The following is a 12,896-nucleotide window of genomic DNA, read 5'->3' as shown; positions in this document are numbered from 1 at the left end:
CCCGCAGGTGTTCTCCACTCCGCACGGTCTGGAGGTGCACGTCCGCAGGTCGCACAGCGGCACCAGGCCGTTCGCGTGCGAACTGTGCGGCAAAACCTTCGGCCACGCAGTGAGCCTGGAGCAGCACAAAGCCGTGCACTCTCAGGTAATTCACACCTTTTCTCTCTTTTTCTTTTTGTCTTCCCCCCACTGGGCTGCGTGTCGTTGTCAGCCGCGTCTCCCTCTTCCTGTGCTGACTGGAGATCACCACTTCAAACCTCACCTCCGCTCACGTCTTTTTCTTTTCGGTTTTTTTTTTTTTTTTTTGCAGGAGAGAAGTTTCGACTGCAAAATATGCGGCAAGAGCTTCAAGAGGTCGTCCACCCTGTCCACGCACCTGCTCATCCACACCGACACGCGGCCGTACCCGTGTCAGTACTGCGGCAAGCGGTTCCACCAGAAGTCGGACATGAAGAAGCACACGTTCATCCACACAGGCAAGAGGAGGCACCCCAGGGGGGAGAGGAACTACGGCATGTGGAGGAAGTGAGACTGTTCTCTAATTGACCGTGCTTTTTTTTCCCCCCCCTCCTCAGGCGAGAAGCCGCACAAGTGTCAGGTGTGCGGGAAGGCGTTCAGCCAGAGCTCCAACCTCATTACGCACAGCAGGAAGCACACCGGGTACAAACCGTTCGGCTGCGACCTGTGCGGTAAGGGCTTCCAGAGGAAGGTGGACCTGCGGCGGCACAAGGAGACGCAGCACGGACTCAAGTGACGCGGCCGCGGCACGGACACGTGCCCCGTCCCGTCCCCGTCCCGTCCCCGTTCCTCACAAAGACACTTTACACACAGAGACAATCGCTTCAGGACATTTCTCCTCCTTAACAAAAAACGTAATGTGAAAAGAACATTGAAAATATATTGAATATGTTTTCCTATTTATTTTTTTATCAAAGAAAAGTCCCATCAAACAAACAGTGGACATGACGTCCCGGGACGGGTTGCTGTGAAGGCCCGGAGAGATGAACAAGGACCCGCGGTGTCATGATGATGACGATGACGCACCACACAAATCAGTTGTCATCATCATCATCATCATCATCATCATGTCTGATATGAATCCGCTGGGTGCGCACTAAACCCAAAATCTGCGCTTCTCCAAAGCACAGAGGGATTTTTTTTTTCTTTCCCTGTTTGGGACCGATGCGGGCAAAACAGCGTCCTCACACGCATGCGATTTTATAGACAGGCTGGTCACTGCCCTGATATGTCGTCATTTCTCGTCTTCTTCTTTTGCTCATTTTCTTGTCAGACTCAAATATAAATGTCGTTTACAAAATAAATATAACACATTAAATAACAACCAATGGTTGGATTTTTCTATTTGATTTTATTGAAATAAAAAAAGATACCAGAGTATTAGAAGGGAAAAGTTTCTCATGACTTTTTCTTTTCTATGAGCTTCAGTCCAAATTTAAAACAATTCATTTGCCTCTTAGTCGCTGTATTTTTTCAAAATGTTTTATCCATGTCGATCAAAGTCAATTACTTAATTTTAATCTTCCACCCCCCAAAGCATAAAAACCTCTCAAGACGTTTGGTTTTGCACTGTTTGTGTGGTGCTGCTGTGATTGTGTGGCTGATGCCCACAGGCCGCTGTTTGTTTTGCCCACATGTGTTTGGACCTTAAACAGTGAGAGCAGATTGAACCGTTAACCAAACACTTTTTTTACCCTTGTGGCTGTTGTTTAAAAAAAAAAAAGGAAAGAAAAAAAACACACACACACACACACACACACACACACACACACACACACACACACACACACACACACACACACACACACACACACACACACACACACACACACACACACACACACACACACACACACACAGAGCAACGACTTTTAGGGCTGGCACATTCAGCAGCTTTGATCCTCGGGGATGTAGTCTGAATGTGTTTCTGCTACTTTGTCTTTAATATAATCAATTGTGATGAATTGATGCAGATAAAAATGGCCTTTAAAAGGCTTTTATGTGAATTACAGGATATCAGAATTTTTGAGTCTCAGGCCACCAAAAATATTATTTCATACACTGCACGTCATTAAAGCAAATTAAAGAAATACATAGGCCCTATAGCCTTATTTTGGACACATGGTGATAAATATAATAGGTGGGACATGATAATAAACCTCCATCCATTTGATATAAAACTGCTGGTTCACTTAATCCCTGATCTACAGACCTGCAACCACTGTCGTCTTAATTCTTTCAACGTGCCGTCTTCTCTAATGCTAACAAGACAAAAGGAGAAAAAAAAGAGGAACAATCAGTTAGTTTTTTCTCCCCTCAACATTGATTGAAATCACTGACTCACACAGATTTGTCTACGCCTCGCTTCCCCTCTAAATCGTACAACATCCCTGTGCCTGCGAACACACTGAATATTTTAAACCCCGGGATGAAGCGACTGGCTGGAAGAACAGGAACAGGGAAGCACATTTACAGGAGCGAGGCCTCGCTGGAGGCTCAACGTGGCCCAGAGTGAGTCACGTCATTTTATTCTCTTTGGATGGAAATGAAACTTCATGTGCAGCAGGCTGCACACTCCTAAACTAGTTTTACATAAAATACATGCGTGCAGCGGTGCTTTCTCACAGAGCAGCTCATGTCACAGGAAATCTGCAGGTTATACAGAGGGGGTGACAAAAAGTGTCAGACACAGTAAAGGACATCCCACTGTCTTGCAGAGCAGCAACACTGACTGTTAATTTCAACCTAACTAAACACATTTTTCCATTTCAAAATTCCAGACTTATTCCAGCCTCAAATTTCTTTCTTCTCTGTAAAAAAAATTTCAGACCACGTTTCACATCAGAGTAAAAATCGCTAGATGTTTGTGAAGTCAAATTTAAAATCCAAACTGTTAACATATCACATTCTGACTGCGTCTGCTCTTATGTCGCACTTCATACACAGAAAGTTACGGTTTCTGCGGATTGATATTGAAATATTGGTAGTTCCAATTCCGACGTCACCTGTTCTAGGACTGATTCTCCTATTACGAGATTGATATTTAAACATTTCAGGGTATTTTATCATCAACAGGGGAAACAACAGTACAAAAACTAGCTATCACCAGGATCATTTTGAATAATGCCCGGTTGTCATTGTAATGCAAGAATGGCGGCTCTATAAATACCGTCACGGCAGTGGCAGGCACAGAGAGTGTCGCTCTTATCCAGACCTGAATATGACTAAAATCAAATTACATACTTTTCCATGCTGCTTGGGAACCCTGTAAAAGGAATACTTGTAAAACACCAGTCTAGGATTTCCGGAACCAAAAATCATCTGTGAGTAAAGATCTTGGAGCCACAATCTCAGAGAGAGAGAGAGAAGCTTCAGAACGAGCCATTAGTGCTGACCAGATTTCCTCCAAGGGCAACGGCTGGATTTTCTTTTTCTTAAAGCATTACCCCACTGCCCCAAGGCATATCAAATATGAATAGAATACGGCTGGATCGATAAAGAGTGGGCTAGTAATCAGAGCAGTGCAGTCTGAGGCGCAAATCCAGGCCCGCATCTCGGCCCAGAGGTGCACACGACACACACATCTACGCGCGCACACGTGGAGGTATATGACTGCGTTAATTTCTCCTGACAGACACAGTTGTGCAATTCAAAAAGTTCAGTGTCGCGGTTTTGGATGTTTCATTATTAATCTTAAAATTTAACATGAATTATAAAAGAGGGATTTTTTTTTTACGGACACTTTGGTGTTATGATTTTTTCTTTTGGCATCTTCCACTGTTTAAACAAGCATATTCTCAATCTGGAGATGGACAAAATATTTTATTGGATTTAGGAAAATTGTTGAGATGAATTAAAAATACCTGAGCTTATTTTTTCAATGTTAAGAAAGAAAACCCTTGAAATAGGATTTGAACATTAGTAGGAAGAAGTTACTGTACCACAGGTCAGTGATTTACAGCTGTGACATTCAGCTTGATGCTTGAGATTAAAGCATCATGTGCAAAACCTCATGGACAGAAGAAAAAAAATAAGGTTGCGTTCACACGCACACAGATGACGAGTGTCAAAATATCTAGAATCGGCATCGTCTGGTGAATGATGGGATTATTAACATTGCGCTCTTCATGAGAAAGACAACAGGGGAGCCACTATGGAGATGGGATTATTACCCCAAGGGCGAGCTGACGTGCCGTGTATATTGTAATAATAATGTGGTATTTGTTCTTCAGCAGATTTCGCAGCAGGTTTGGCGAGTTGGAGAAGAGATCGCCTGAGAGAGATACGGGGCTTCCAACTGTAAAAGAGCAAAAGCACTGATTCGATTGGTTGACACAGGAAACCGTGATAGAAAGCTCTGGGAAGATGGAAAAGAAGTATGACGTAAAACTATTTTCATCTTCTTCCGTTTAGACATTTTTTAATTTTAGGTGAGTTTCTGTTCCCGCTCACCTGTCCCGTCCCGCCCCCCCCTCCCTGCGGTCTACACGCACACTGGGCCGCGGGACGGGCGACGAGAGGCAGGGCTCGTACGGGCCGCGGCTCTTTTGTTGCACGGCTTTATTCATTATTCACCCGATCTGAAAAACAGACTGCGAAAACCAACTGCACAGCTGTCATCGAGCAACAAGACGCAGACACAAATTATTCATGGCGTTTGCGAAGAAAAGGCAGCAGAATGAAGAAGGGGGAAGAAAAAAAAATAATAATAACAAGAGACACGGGCGAGGCAGCTGACAGGCTGAACACGACGACAAAGTTCCCCCTCAGACCCCAGAGAAACTTTTACTGTGACACTGAGCGACGATGCTCTCGTATTTGTTTCTCTTTTTATTTTTTAAGTTCAAGTGTCAAAGAAAGGAGCTGAGCTTTTACTGTCTTTTGATGTAAGGGTTTCGGGTCAACCCGTGACTCTGAAGAGGATTTGGCGGTTTAAAGGAATGGTTAATATTACAGAAGGGACATACAAGGGTCAATTCTAGGTGCTGTTTCATTTTGGCATCTCGTTGAATATTTATGCAGATGACACGTGCCTATAACTTCCGATAAAGCCCAGTGACCTTGATGTGCTGCAGTCATCACACAAAGTACAAACTTTCTTAAAATGCAAACAGGACAGATATTCTTATAACAAACCCTCAACATACTTCTGATCAGCAAATATAAGATTCTTATTGTGCAACATTAGAACTGTATATACAAATGTTTAGAAGGCTGTAAGATTTGATCCCAGAGTAGATTTTAATCACTGTTTTACTGATTTTATCCAATCTTGTTTTTTATTAGTAAAAAAGAGCAAAGACAGGGACCTACATTACTCTTGGTTTTTTGAAGATGCTGGAACGCACTTGGTTTTGTTTCGTCCTGATATCTGCAGTGCACATTTCACTTGCCCTCAATCCAAAGGCCTTAGTATATGAAAAATGTTTTTTGTTTTCACAAAATTCTTGGTGTATCTTAGATTGTTGTTATGTCAAATCAGGGTGTTGCTATAGCCGCCCATGAAAGGCTCTTATTCCACCTGTTTCAGCTTCTCTGCGCTGCCTGTTCTACTTGGAAATTATGATTTTAAGATTTGATCGCTAACGCTTAGAGCATCACGTGTCCAGATGTCACACTTTCATCGTATAGTTTAACGTGAATGTCGTCCTTGGATTTTGGCTGTAAGACAATTTATGAATTCTGTTTAGAAAATTTCTCATATATATATATATATATATATATATATATATATATACATAGAATCATAATTCAGAATTTAATAATGAAGAAATAATGTTTTTGTACAGTTTTTTCCAAGGAAATGAGGGCCCATGATATGATATGACAGGCCAATGCAGGTGTGTGTGTGTGTGTGCGTGCGTGCGTGCGTGCGTGCGTGCGTGCGTGCGTGCGTGCGTGCGTGCGTGCGTGTGTGTGTGGAGGAGGGGTGGACAGTGACAGTGTTGTTGTTTTCAGTTTTCAGACTTGTTTATAATGGCATGTCCCAAGGTGTTTGTGCATGTGTGTGTGATTCTAAAGCCATGACCACACACACACACACACACACACACACACACACACACACACACACACACACACACACACACACACACACACACACACACACACACACACACACACACACACACACACACACACACACACACACACACACAACAAATGCCAGTGACATCAGAAAAAGCCGGACATCATTTTCCCCCCGCTGCCTTGAAAGCTTTCCATTAGCCGGCCTCTGTTCTGCGGATCGGGGCCCTGAACAGCATGAGACTGGGGGGCAGGGGGGGGGGGGCCTCACAGGTTCGATGAAAGGGGGATTGGGGGGCTGTCAACTCATTTAAAGACATGTTTATCTGGTTCATTTAGCATTACATATCACTTGACGATTTGGATGTGAGCTGTCAGTCAAACAAAAAGGCAGCTCGGCCGACGCTCAGTGAGAACGTGTGTCTGGGTCACGGTCGCCTGCTCTCCTGGCGGTTTGACAAGTTTCATCTTATATTCTGCACCGAACCCGTGTTCAGTCCTTTCAACCCTTCCGCTGCATGGCCTTGTTGGCTTGGTTTCTGGAGTCACGTCTACTAACGTATGAATCCTGAAGGTGACATTAAAAGGACCCGGCCTTGTTTAAAAGGCTCCATAACAAAGGATTCTCTTCTCTTTGGGGGGGGGGGGGGGGGGGGGGGGGGGGAATCAAGTGACAAGGAAGAGAACCTGGCAGCCTTTTAGCGCGTAGTCGATATTCTTGTTCGCTCATAAAAGGTTTAACATCGCTGAGAATTTGTGATGAGATGATGTGCAGCATGTTAAACTGTGAGATTCATGCACAAATCTTTGCATGTGAGTATGAGACTGTGCTGAAATTCAATTCAGGCTGCAGATTGAACCTCAATATCTTTTTAGTGCTGATGATGTATCAGGGTTGGCACAATTTACCAGAAAGGCTTTTTTGCCAATTTTCCCATTGTATTCTGTTTAAGCAAAATACTGTAGTGCAAAGTGCCTTAGGATAATGTATCTGCGATTTGGCGCTATACAAATAAAAATGAATTGAATCGAAGCAAAATACTGTACAGTTCGATAAATATCATATTAATATTGGTACTATCAGTGAGATAAGGGCGTATATTGAACATTTACAATTCAGCCCTTTCAATATGAAGTCACATACCTGTGTGTAGCCACCGCGGGTTTCCGTTGACTGTAGCACACCCACATGGAGGGTTCATCTGGTAGGCTCACCATCCTACACACCACAAACACAAAGAATGATTCTAACAACTCAGTGAAAAGGTGACAGACAGACACAAGTCAGAGGATTGATACAAGAAAACATTTCCTCTCTGGGAATCCCCTTAAATCAATCATTTAAATCATTAAGTAAATAAGTAAGTAATCGATAGCACCTTTCACAGACACCAGTCACAAAGTGTTTCACAAGGAGAAAACATGATTCAACTTAATATGAAATCACAATATTACAGAGAAACCCAACAGTTCCCACAATGAGCAGCACTTAGCAACTGTGGAGAGAAAAAACTCCATTTGAACAGGAATAAATCTCTAACCGAACCGAACTGAGTTGTGGGCTGAACATCTGCCTTGAACCGGTTGGGGTGAGAGGAGAGAAGTGAGGGAGAGAGGGTGGAAAGAGGGGGAGAGAAGAAAGAGAGCGGGATGCAAACCCTGGTCCGGGGTAGAAGTTAGGGTTATGGGTGGGATGCAATCGCTGGTTAGGGTAACAGATGTAAATCTGCCTGTGGAACAGCTCGAGCTCCAGAACTGGACAGGAACACTGAGATCAGAGTCCAGCTCTCGCTTCAGTCCATAATTTTTGGCACGATTAAAAAAAAAACTTTATCAACTTATGATCCCAATGCCTCCGGACTGATCTTGATTGATTTACGAGGAGAAAGATATGTATGTCCGTACATGCAGAGCTTATCTTGACGTACCAACACAAACTAAAGGCTGTAAGTGCAGCTAAATGTGTATCTCAAATGTACTGATTTGGAGCCTGTGACGAGTTTTGGAAAAATGTATTTTGTATGTGTATTATTGCTTTCAGTGTTTTGTTCACCTGTGTCAAAAAGCGCCTGTTTAGAAAATGCGCTCCAAAGTACGCAAAACACAACACAATAAGAAAAAGCGCTGCAAATAGGTAGCAACGAAACAGAAGTGTTTCCAGAGGACACTTAAAAGTGATGCACACGTCTGGACACGCTTGTTATTGCCGCGGATTTTGACTCACAGCACTATTAAGGTTCTCTTTCGATCAGTGGTGTTGGAACATGAGATAAAGAGGAGAACCTAAATAGTGCTGTGAGTCAAATGCTGAGCATGTGTTGTCAAATTGATGAAGATGTTTTCTTAATTTGCTTCTGTTGTCTATTTGCATGGGTTTTTTCTTGAGTTGCAGTGCTGTGAGTTGTTGTAAACCAAAAAATAAAAAAGCCTTCGCTTTTAAAGCAAATCCATGCATATGTAAACCAACCATGTGCGGCACAACTCCTTGTTGTGTAGCCAAAGTGTTAATTACACTGTAAGATGTGTTTCAACACGGGGAAGTTTAGGGCCTCTGTCAAAATGACACATTAAACCTCTTTAGGGTCACGTTATCTATGCAAACGGCATATGATTTGCGAAACGAGCACAGGATGTTACTTTATCCTCTTCACCGGGTCTGATTGCAGCTGTGAATCTTGTCTAAAAAATTCATAAGATCCATTTCACAAAAGACCAAGCCAAGCCGAGGCCCGCATCCGCGCGGCGAGGAGAGGAGGAGGGATCTATAAGGACTGAGAACAGTCAGAAAACGACAAAGATTTATTCTCAGCCACGATCAAATATTTATGCTGAGGCATTCAAGTAAAGTTACTTTTTGTGTTCTGATTTAATGAATGATTTGAGCAGTGGCAGTGCTGCGAGGCACAGATGTTGGGTGTGCTGAAGCCTGTACTAATGCCCATTCAGGGGTCTGTGTGGTCATGTGTCAGACTGCAGCAGGATCAAAGCAGGGTGAAGGCATTGTGGGGGAATCGCGGCAGAGAGGAGTAGGACGGTAAGTACTTCCGCGGCCCCAGAGGCCTTACGCTGGGCCGCGGCTGAGGAAAAGAAAACAAGAAAGGGGAAGAAAATAATTACTGTATTAATAGAGTGTCTTTGCTGGAAACTCCTGCAGGTGAAACCGTGTTTATAAATAGTAGTTTTATTCCTTTTCTTTCCTTTTCTCTTTCATCCAGAAGTTAAAGCACCGCTTATCAAAATGAAAGGTGAGACAGACGCATGAGTCCACCTATCTTTGTGGGATTGATCCAAAATGAATAAAGCTACAGTCAAAGGAAATTGATCCAGGCAGGGCAGTGACTCTCCCATTCTCCCTCTGGCACTTTCTGAAACATTAATGACCCCAAGCTGAATATGATCTGCTCTTCTTTACTCACCAATTGGTCTTCACCCAGAACTGTCCACCCGCCGACAGCATTCACTCAACGTCCTCTGATATAAACAGAAAATAAATCAACGATTAGTTATGTCAAGAAAATAAAATGAATTATCAGGATAAATGAACCAAAACTGACATTACAATAGAGGCAATCTCAAATAAACAAACTAACAGTTAATACAAGTATTCAAAAAAAAAATCGTTGACCTTCACATCCAGTAGTGAAAGAAAAGATTCTGGACAAAGTTTTAAGAGTCAGGACAGTCAAAGAAAGGTCCAGATCATGTGACCTGAAAGGAAGCAGTGAGCGGGCGGAAAAGTGCCAGGAGACGTCTGTGGCAGGTGAAATAGAAATTCTAACACTCGAGTGAACACTTAAACGGATAAAGGGGAAGAAGAAAAAAAAAAGGCTAAAAGCCTCCATCACTTCCAACAAGACATCGGTACCCTAAACACAGTGTGTCAGCATCTTTAAACACCGGAGAGGAGGGGAGATGACAAAATCGTTTTGACAGCCAGTTCACATGTAACATCTCCGATTCGTCCACCTTGGGGAGTTGCCGGGCAGCTTTACCCCGGCTGCCGGGCGGGGTGGGGGGGGGGGGGGGGGGGGGGGGGGGGACCAAGCCCCCCTTGTGTGATAGCAGAGTGGGCAGGGCTGAGCGTGTGTGCGCCGCGCGCCACTTATTGATCAGAGTCAGACAGGGTGTCAGTCTCCGCAGCCCAGAGATACAGCGGCCGAGCAGCGGTTATCTGTGTCTATTAAGGTGTCCGCTCTGTGTGTATTGATTGGCAACAAGTCGACACAGGGAATTGTCATCAAAATGACGGTTTACAAAAGGCTGAGCAGCCACCAGCGAAGTCCGCACGGTCCAGGGCAGTATGGATTTGTGGATGCAGTTCCCCCGAGCGGCGTCCGACACCAGACAGATGCTGCGGCCGGGGCCTTTTGTCTCACCCTGTGGAGCTTTCACTTCCCAGTACACCGGTACATAAAGCAGCTTTACGCCGCGTTGAGAGATGTTGAAAAAGACTGGACTACACCGCCACGACAGCTTTTACCAGAGCGCAAACAAATGTTGTCCGAACACGCTCGCACTCTCAGGCTGCGCACCGCACGCAGCCCCTCCCTGCAATTGTTTGCTACAGGGACAAAGCTTTTACAAAAAGGGGCCAAGGTCAGGATTCTCCCTTGTGAGACCAACATCTCCATTAGCTGTCGGTACACTGGGGTCTCTCTTTCCCCATAAATACAGTATATTCTATGTCCAGACTCCAGAGGAAAAATGAAAAGAAAATGTAAACTCAGTACAACATCACAGGGACACAAACCTGGAATTATGATGTGTTGACAAAAACACATACTGCAGAATCTCCAGTAGAATCTCACCAAACTTCTGTCCCTCAGATTTTAGCTGCAACACCAAAAGAATGGAACTTAATTTCTGCCTCGTATGTTTGATATTACTACTCTGTTGCACCAAAGACACTGTTGAACAGGCTGACACGTTCCGTCACTACAATGAAAACGTTGTGTCCTTCCTAAAAAATTACATTTCTGTACAATTAAACCACAATAACAAATTGTGTTTTGTAGAGCCCAACCAATATGAATTTCTGGGGGCTGATGCCAATATCGATATTTGGGAGTACTAGATTCCCGATACATCGATGATGATTCCTAAGATGTCGTTATCAATCCTTTAAGACAAAGACATGTAATTGAGGCTTGATATTTTAGATTAACCATGAACTTTATCATAAATTACTATAAATTGAGAATACAAATACAACCAAATAAATAGAATTGATAACAAACCTTTGTTGAAACATGAATGCACATTTAAAGGCTCAAATCAGCTGGCCGATAATATCTAGCCGGTAAAAAATGTCACACTTCCCTCTGCTCAACAATGATGTTGCCTCTGAACATAATCCAGCCAGAGACTCATTTTCCTACAGAAACATACATGCTGTTTGGTTCACTAAATGTGTTTTAATCTATACATCTAAAACTCTGGACAAAGTGTCCTGACAAACTGTGTGTATGTTTTTACTGATTTGTGCTTGACGTGACATCTTGGATGTTGTTTGTGTGCTCTTGATGGGGGAAGCTGCAAATGCATTGCCCTTCTTTGGATCAATTAAGTTGTCTGAATCTGAATCTGAATAAACACTGTCTATAGGTCTATTATTTGTGGATTATTTCAACCTCTGTAGTTATGTAACACATTGTAATGTAACACAAATCTTTTTTACAGCAGACTAAACACTTCCTTCATCGAGCTCATAATTGTGCAGTTTATAAGCTCGCAAAGACATGGATAGTGATAGTGAAGAGAGATTATAAAAAATTCCCTCTACTCATTGAAAAATCATTTGTAGGATTAATGTAGGACCCTGATCAACAGATTAAATCAACACAGACAATACTTCAGTATCTGCACTGAAACATAAAGAAATTATTAGAATAGAAAAATGCAACCAAGAAAAAAAAAGTCTCAGTACACTGCAGATGTTAAGTGATGAGCTTCTGGAGCATGAAAGTATTTGTATCTCGATTTCTCCACTTCTGTGTGATTCGGGTGAACTGACCCCTCAAATTCAAGACTGCATAAAACATTGGATTCACTTAAGGTCTTTTGGATCAAATCGAAAAGCAGTAAATCGCTAAAGCAAAATCTGGCCCCGCATGAAAAAATATTTAAAAAATCAAATGCATCCGAGCGCCTCAGGAAGCAGCAGTGTAGCTGCAAGCGGGGCCCCGCGGGAGAGGCCCTAAACATGGCAGTTTTTCTTGACAAGCACAGCGGAGCCTGGGGAGGTTCTGGGCAGACACGAGCGCTTGCAGTAGTCTGTGGAGGCCTCCGGGGGGCAGGGGAGGGGGGGCATGGCTAAATAGTTCACTTTAGAACCTCCGGCTCTCTAAGAGGTCACAGAGGAGATGTGGGATGGGACGGGAAAATGGAGAGGCTTTATCTCGCTCTCATAGGAGCCGCTGCCGGTTTGTGTTCTCGACTGCTCCATGAATACTGCACTCAATCAACTGAAAGACTGAAATGATACAGTCAGTCAGCTTGACTCCTGATTTTCCTTTTAATTTAACAGCAAACTTTCTTTGCCTTGTGTACAAACGGGCCACATCAACATGCAAAAAAAAAAAAGATATACGTTCAAACTTCATCACAGAAAACTACAGAGTTACTCCCCATCCTGGAGCTTGTAGAATGTCCAACATCTGCCCACCTTGTTACACAATGGTGTTGTTGCCGTTGAGCAAATTAAATATAAATGGCTATGTGATATCAGTGACCTGAGAAATGCTTCTGCGCGCCGCCGACCGACCGACCGAAGGACCGACCGCTCCCCACATGCCTGGAGTTCTACAGTGTCTCCACTCGACCTGAGGATTGCTAAAGGATATTTCATCCAT

The 12,896-nt window shown here is 43.5% G+C and overlaps 2 protein-coding genes across 3 annotated transcripts in view; one reads left to right on the top strand and one right to left on the bottom strand.

The window, feature by feature from the left end:
* Positions 1 to 1,342, top strand: part of LOC118317680 (EVI5-like protein) — a 29,491-nt gene extending 28,149 nt beyond the window's left edge. The window contains exons 23-25 of the mRNA XM_047336904.1: positions 8 to 145; positions 311 to 476; positions 576 to 1,342. Coding sequence (XP_047192860.1) covers positions 8 to 145; positions 311 to 476; positions 576 to 754 — 483 coding nt within the window. The 3' untranslated portion in view covers positions 755 to 1,342. The remainder of the gene's footprint in view (positions 1 to 7; positions 146 to 310; positions 477 to 575) is intronic.
* The window catches only part of LOC118317685 (protein SPO16 homolog), a 31,933-nt gene that overhangs the window by 5,779 nt on the left and 13,258 nt on the right, over positions 1 to 12,896 (bottom strand). The window contains exons 6-8 of one of the 2 annotated variants that reach the window (XR_004795491.2): positions 10,796 to 10,878; positions 9,462 to 9,516; positions 7,190 to 7,264 (exon numbers count right to left, since the gene is read on the bottom strand). The gene's annotated coding sequence lies outside the window, so the exon portion shown is untranslated. The remainder of the gene's footprint in view (positions 1 to 7,189; positions 7,265 to 9,461; positions 9,517 to 10,795; positions 10,879 to 12,896) is intronic. The other variant, XR_004795490.2, reaches the window with a different exon arrangement.

This window comes from Scophthalmus maximus, chromosome 13, assembly GCF_022379125.1.
Source record: "Scophthalmus maximus strain ysfricsl-2021 chromosome 13, ASM2237912v1, whole genome shotgun sequence".
NCBI classification, from domain to species: Eukaryota; Metazoa; Chordata; class Actinopteri; order Pleuronectiformes; family Scophthalmidae; genus Scophthalmus; species Scophthalmus maximus.
The sequence above is the reverse complement of the archived record's forward strand: the minus strand, read 5'-3'. Positions and strand labels throughout refer to the sequence as shown.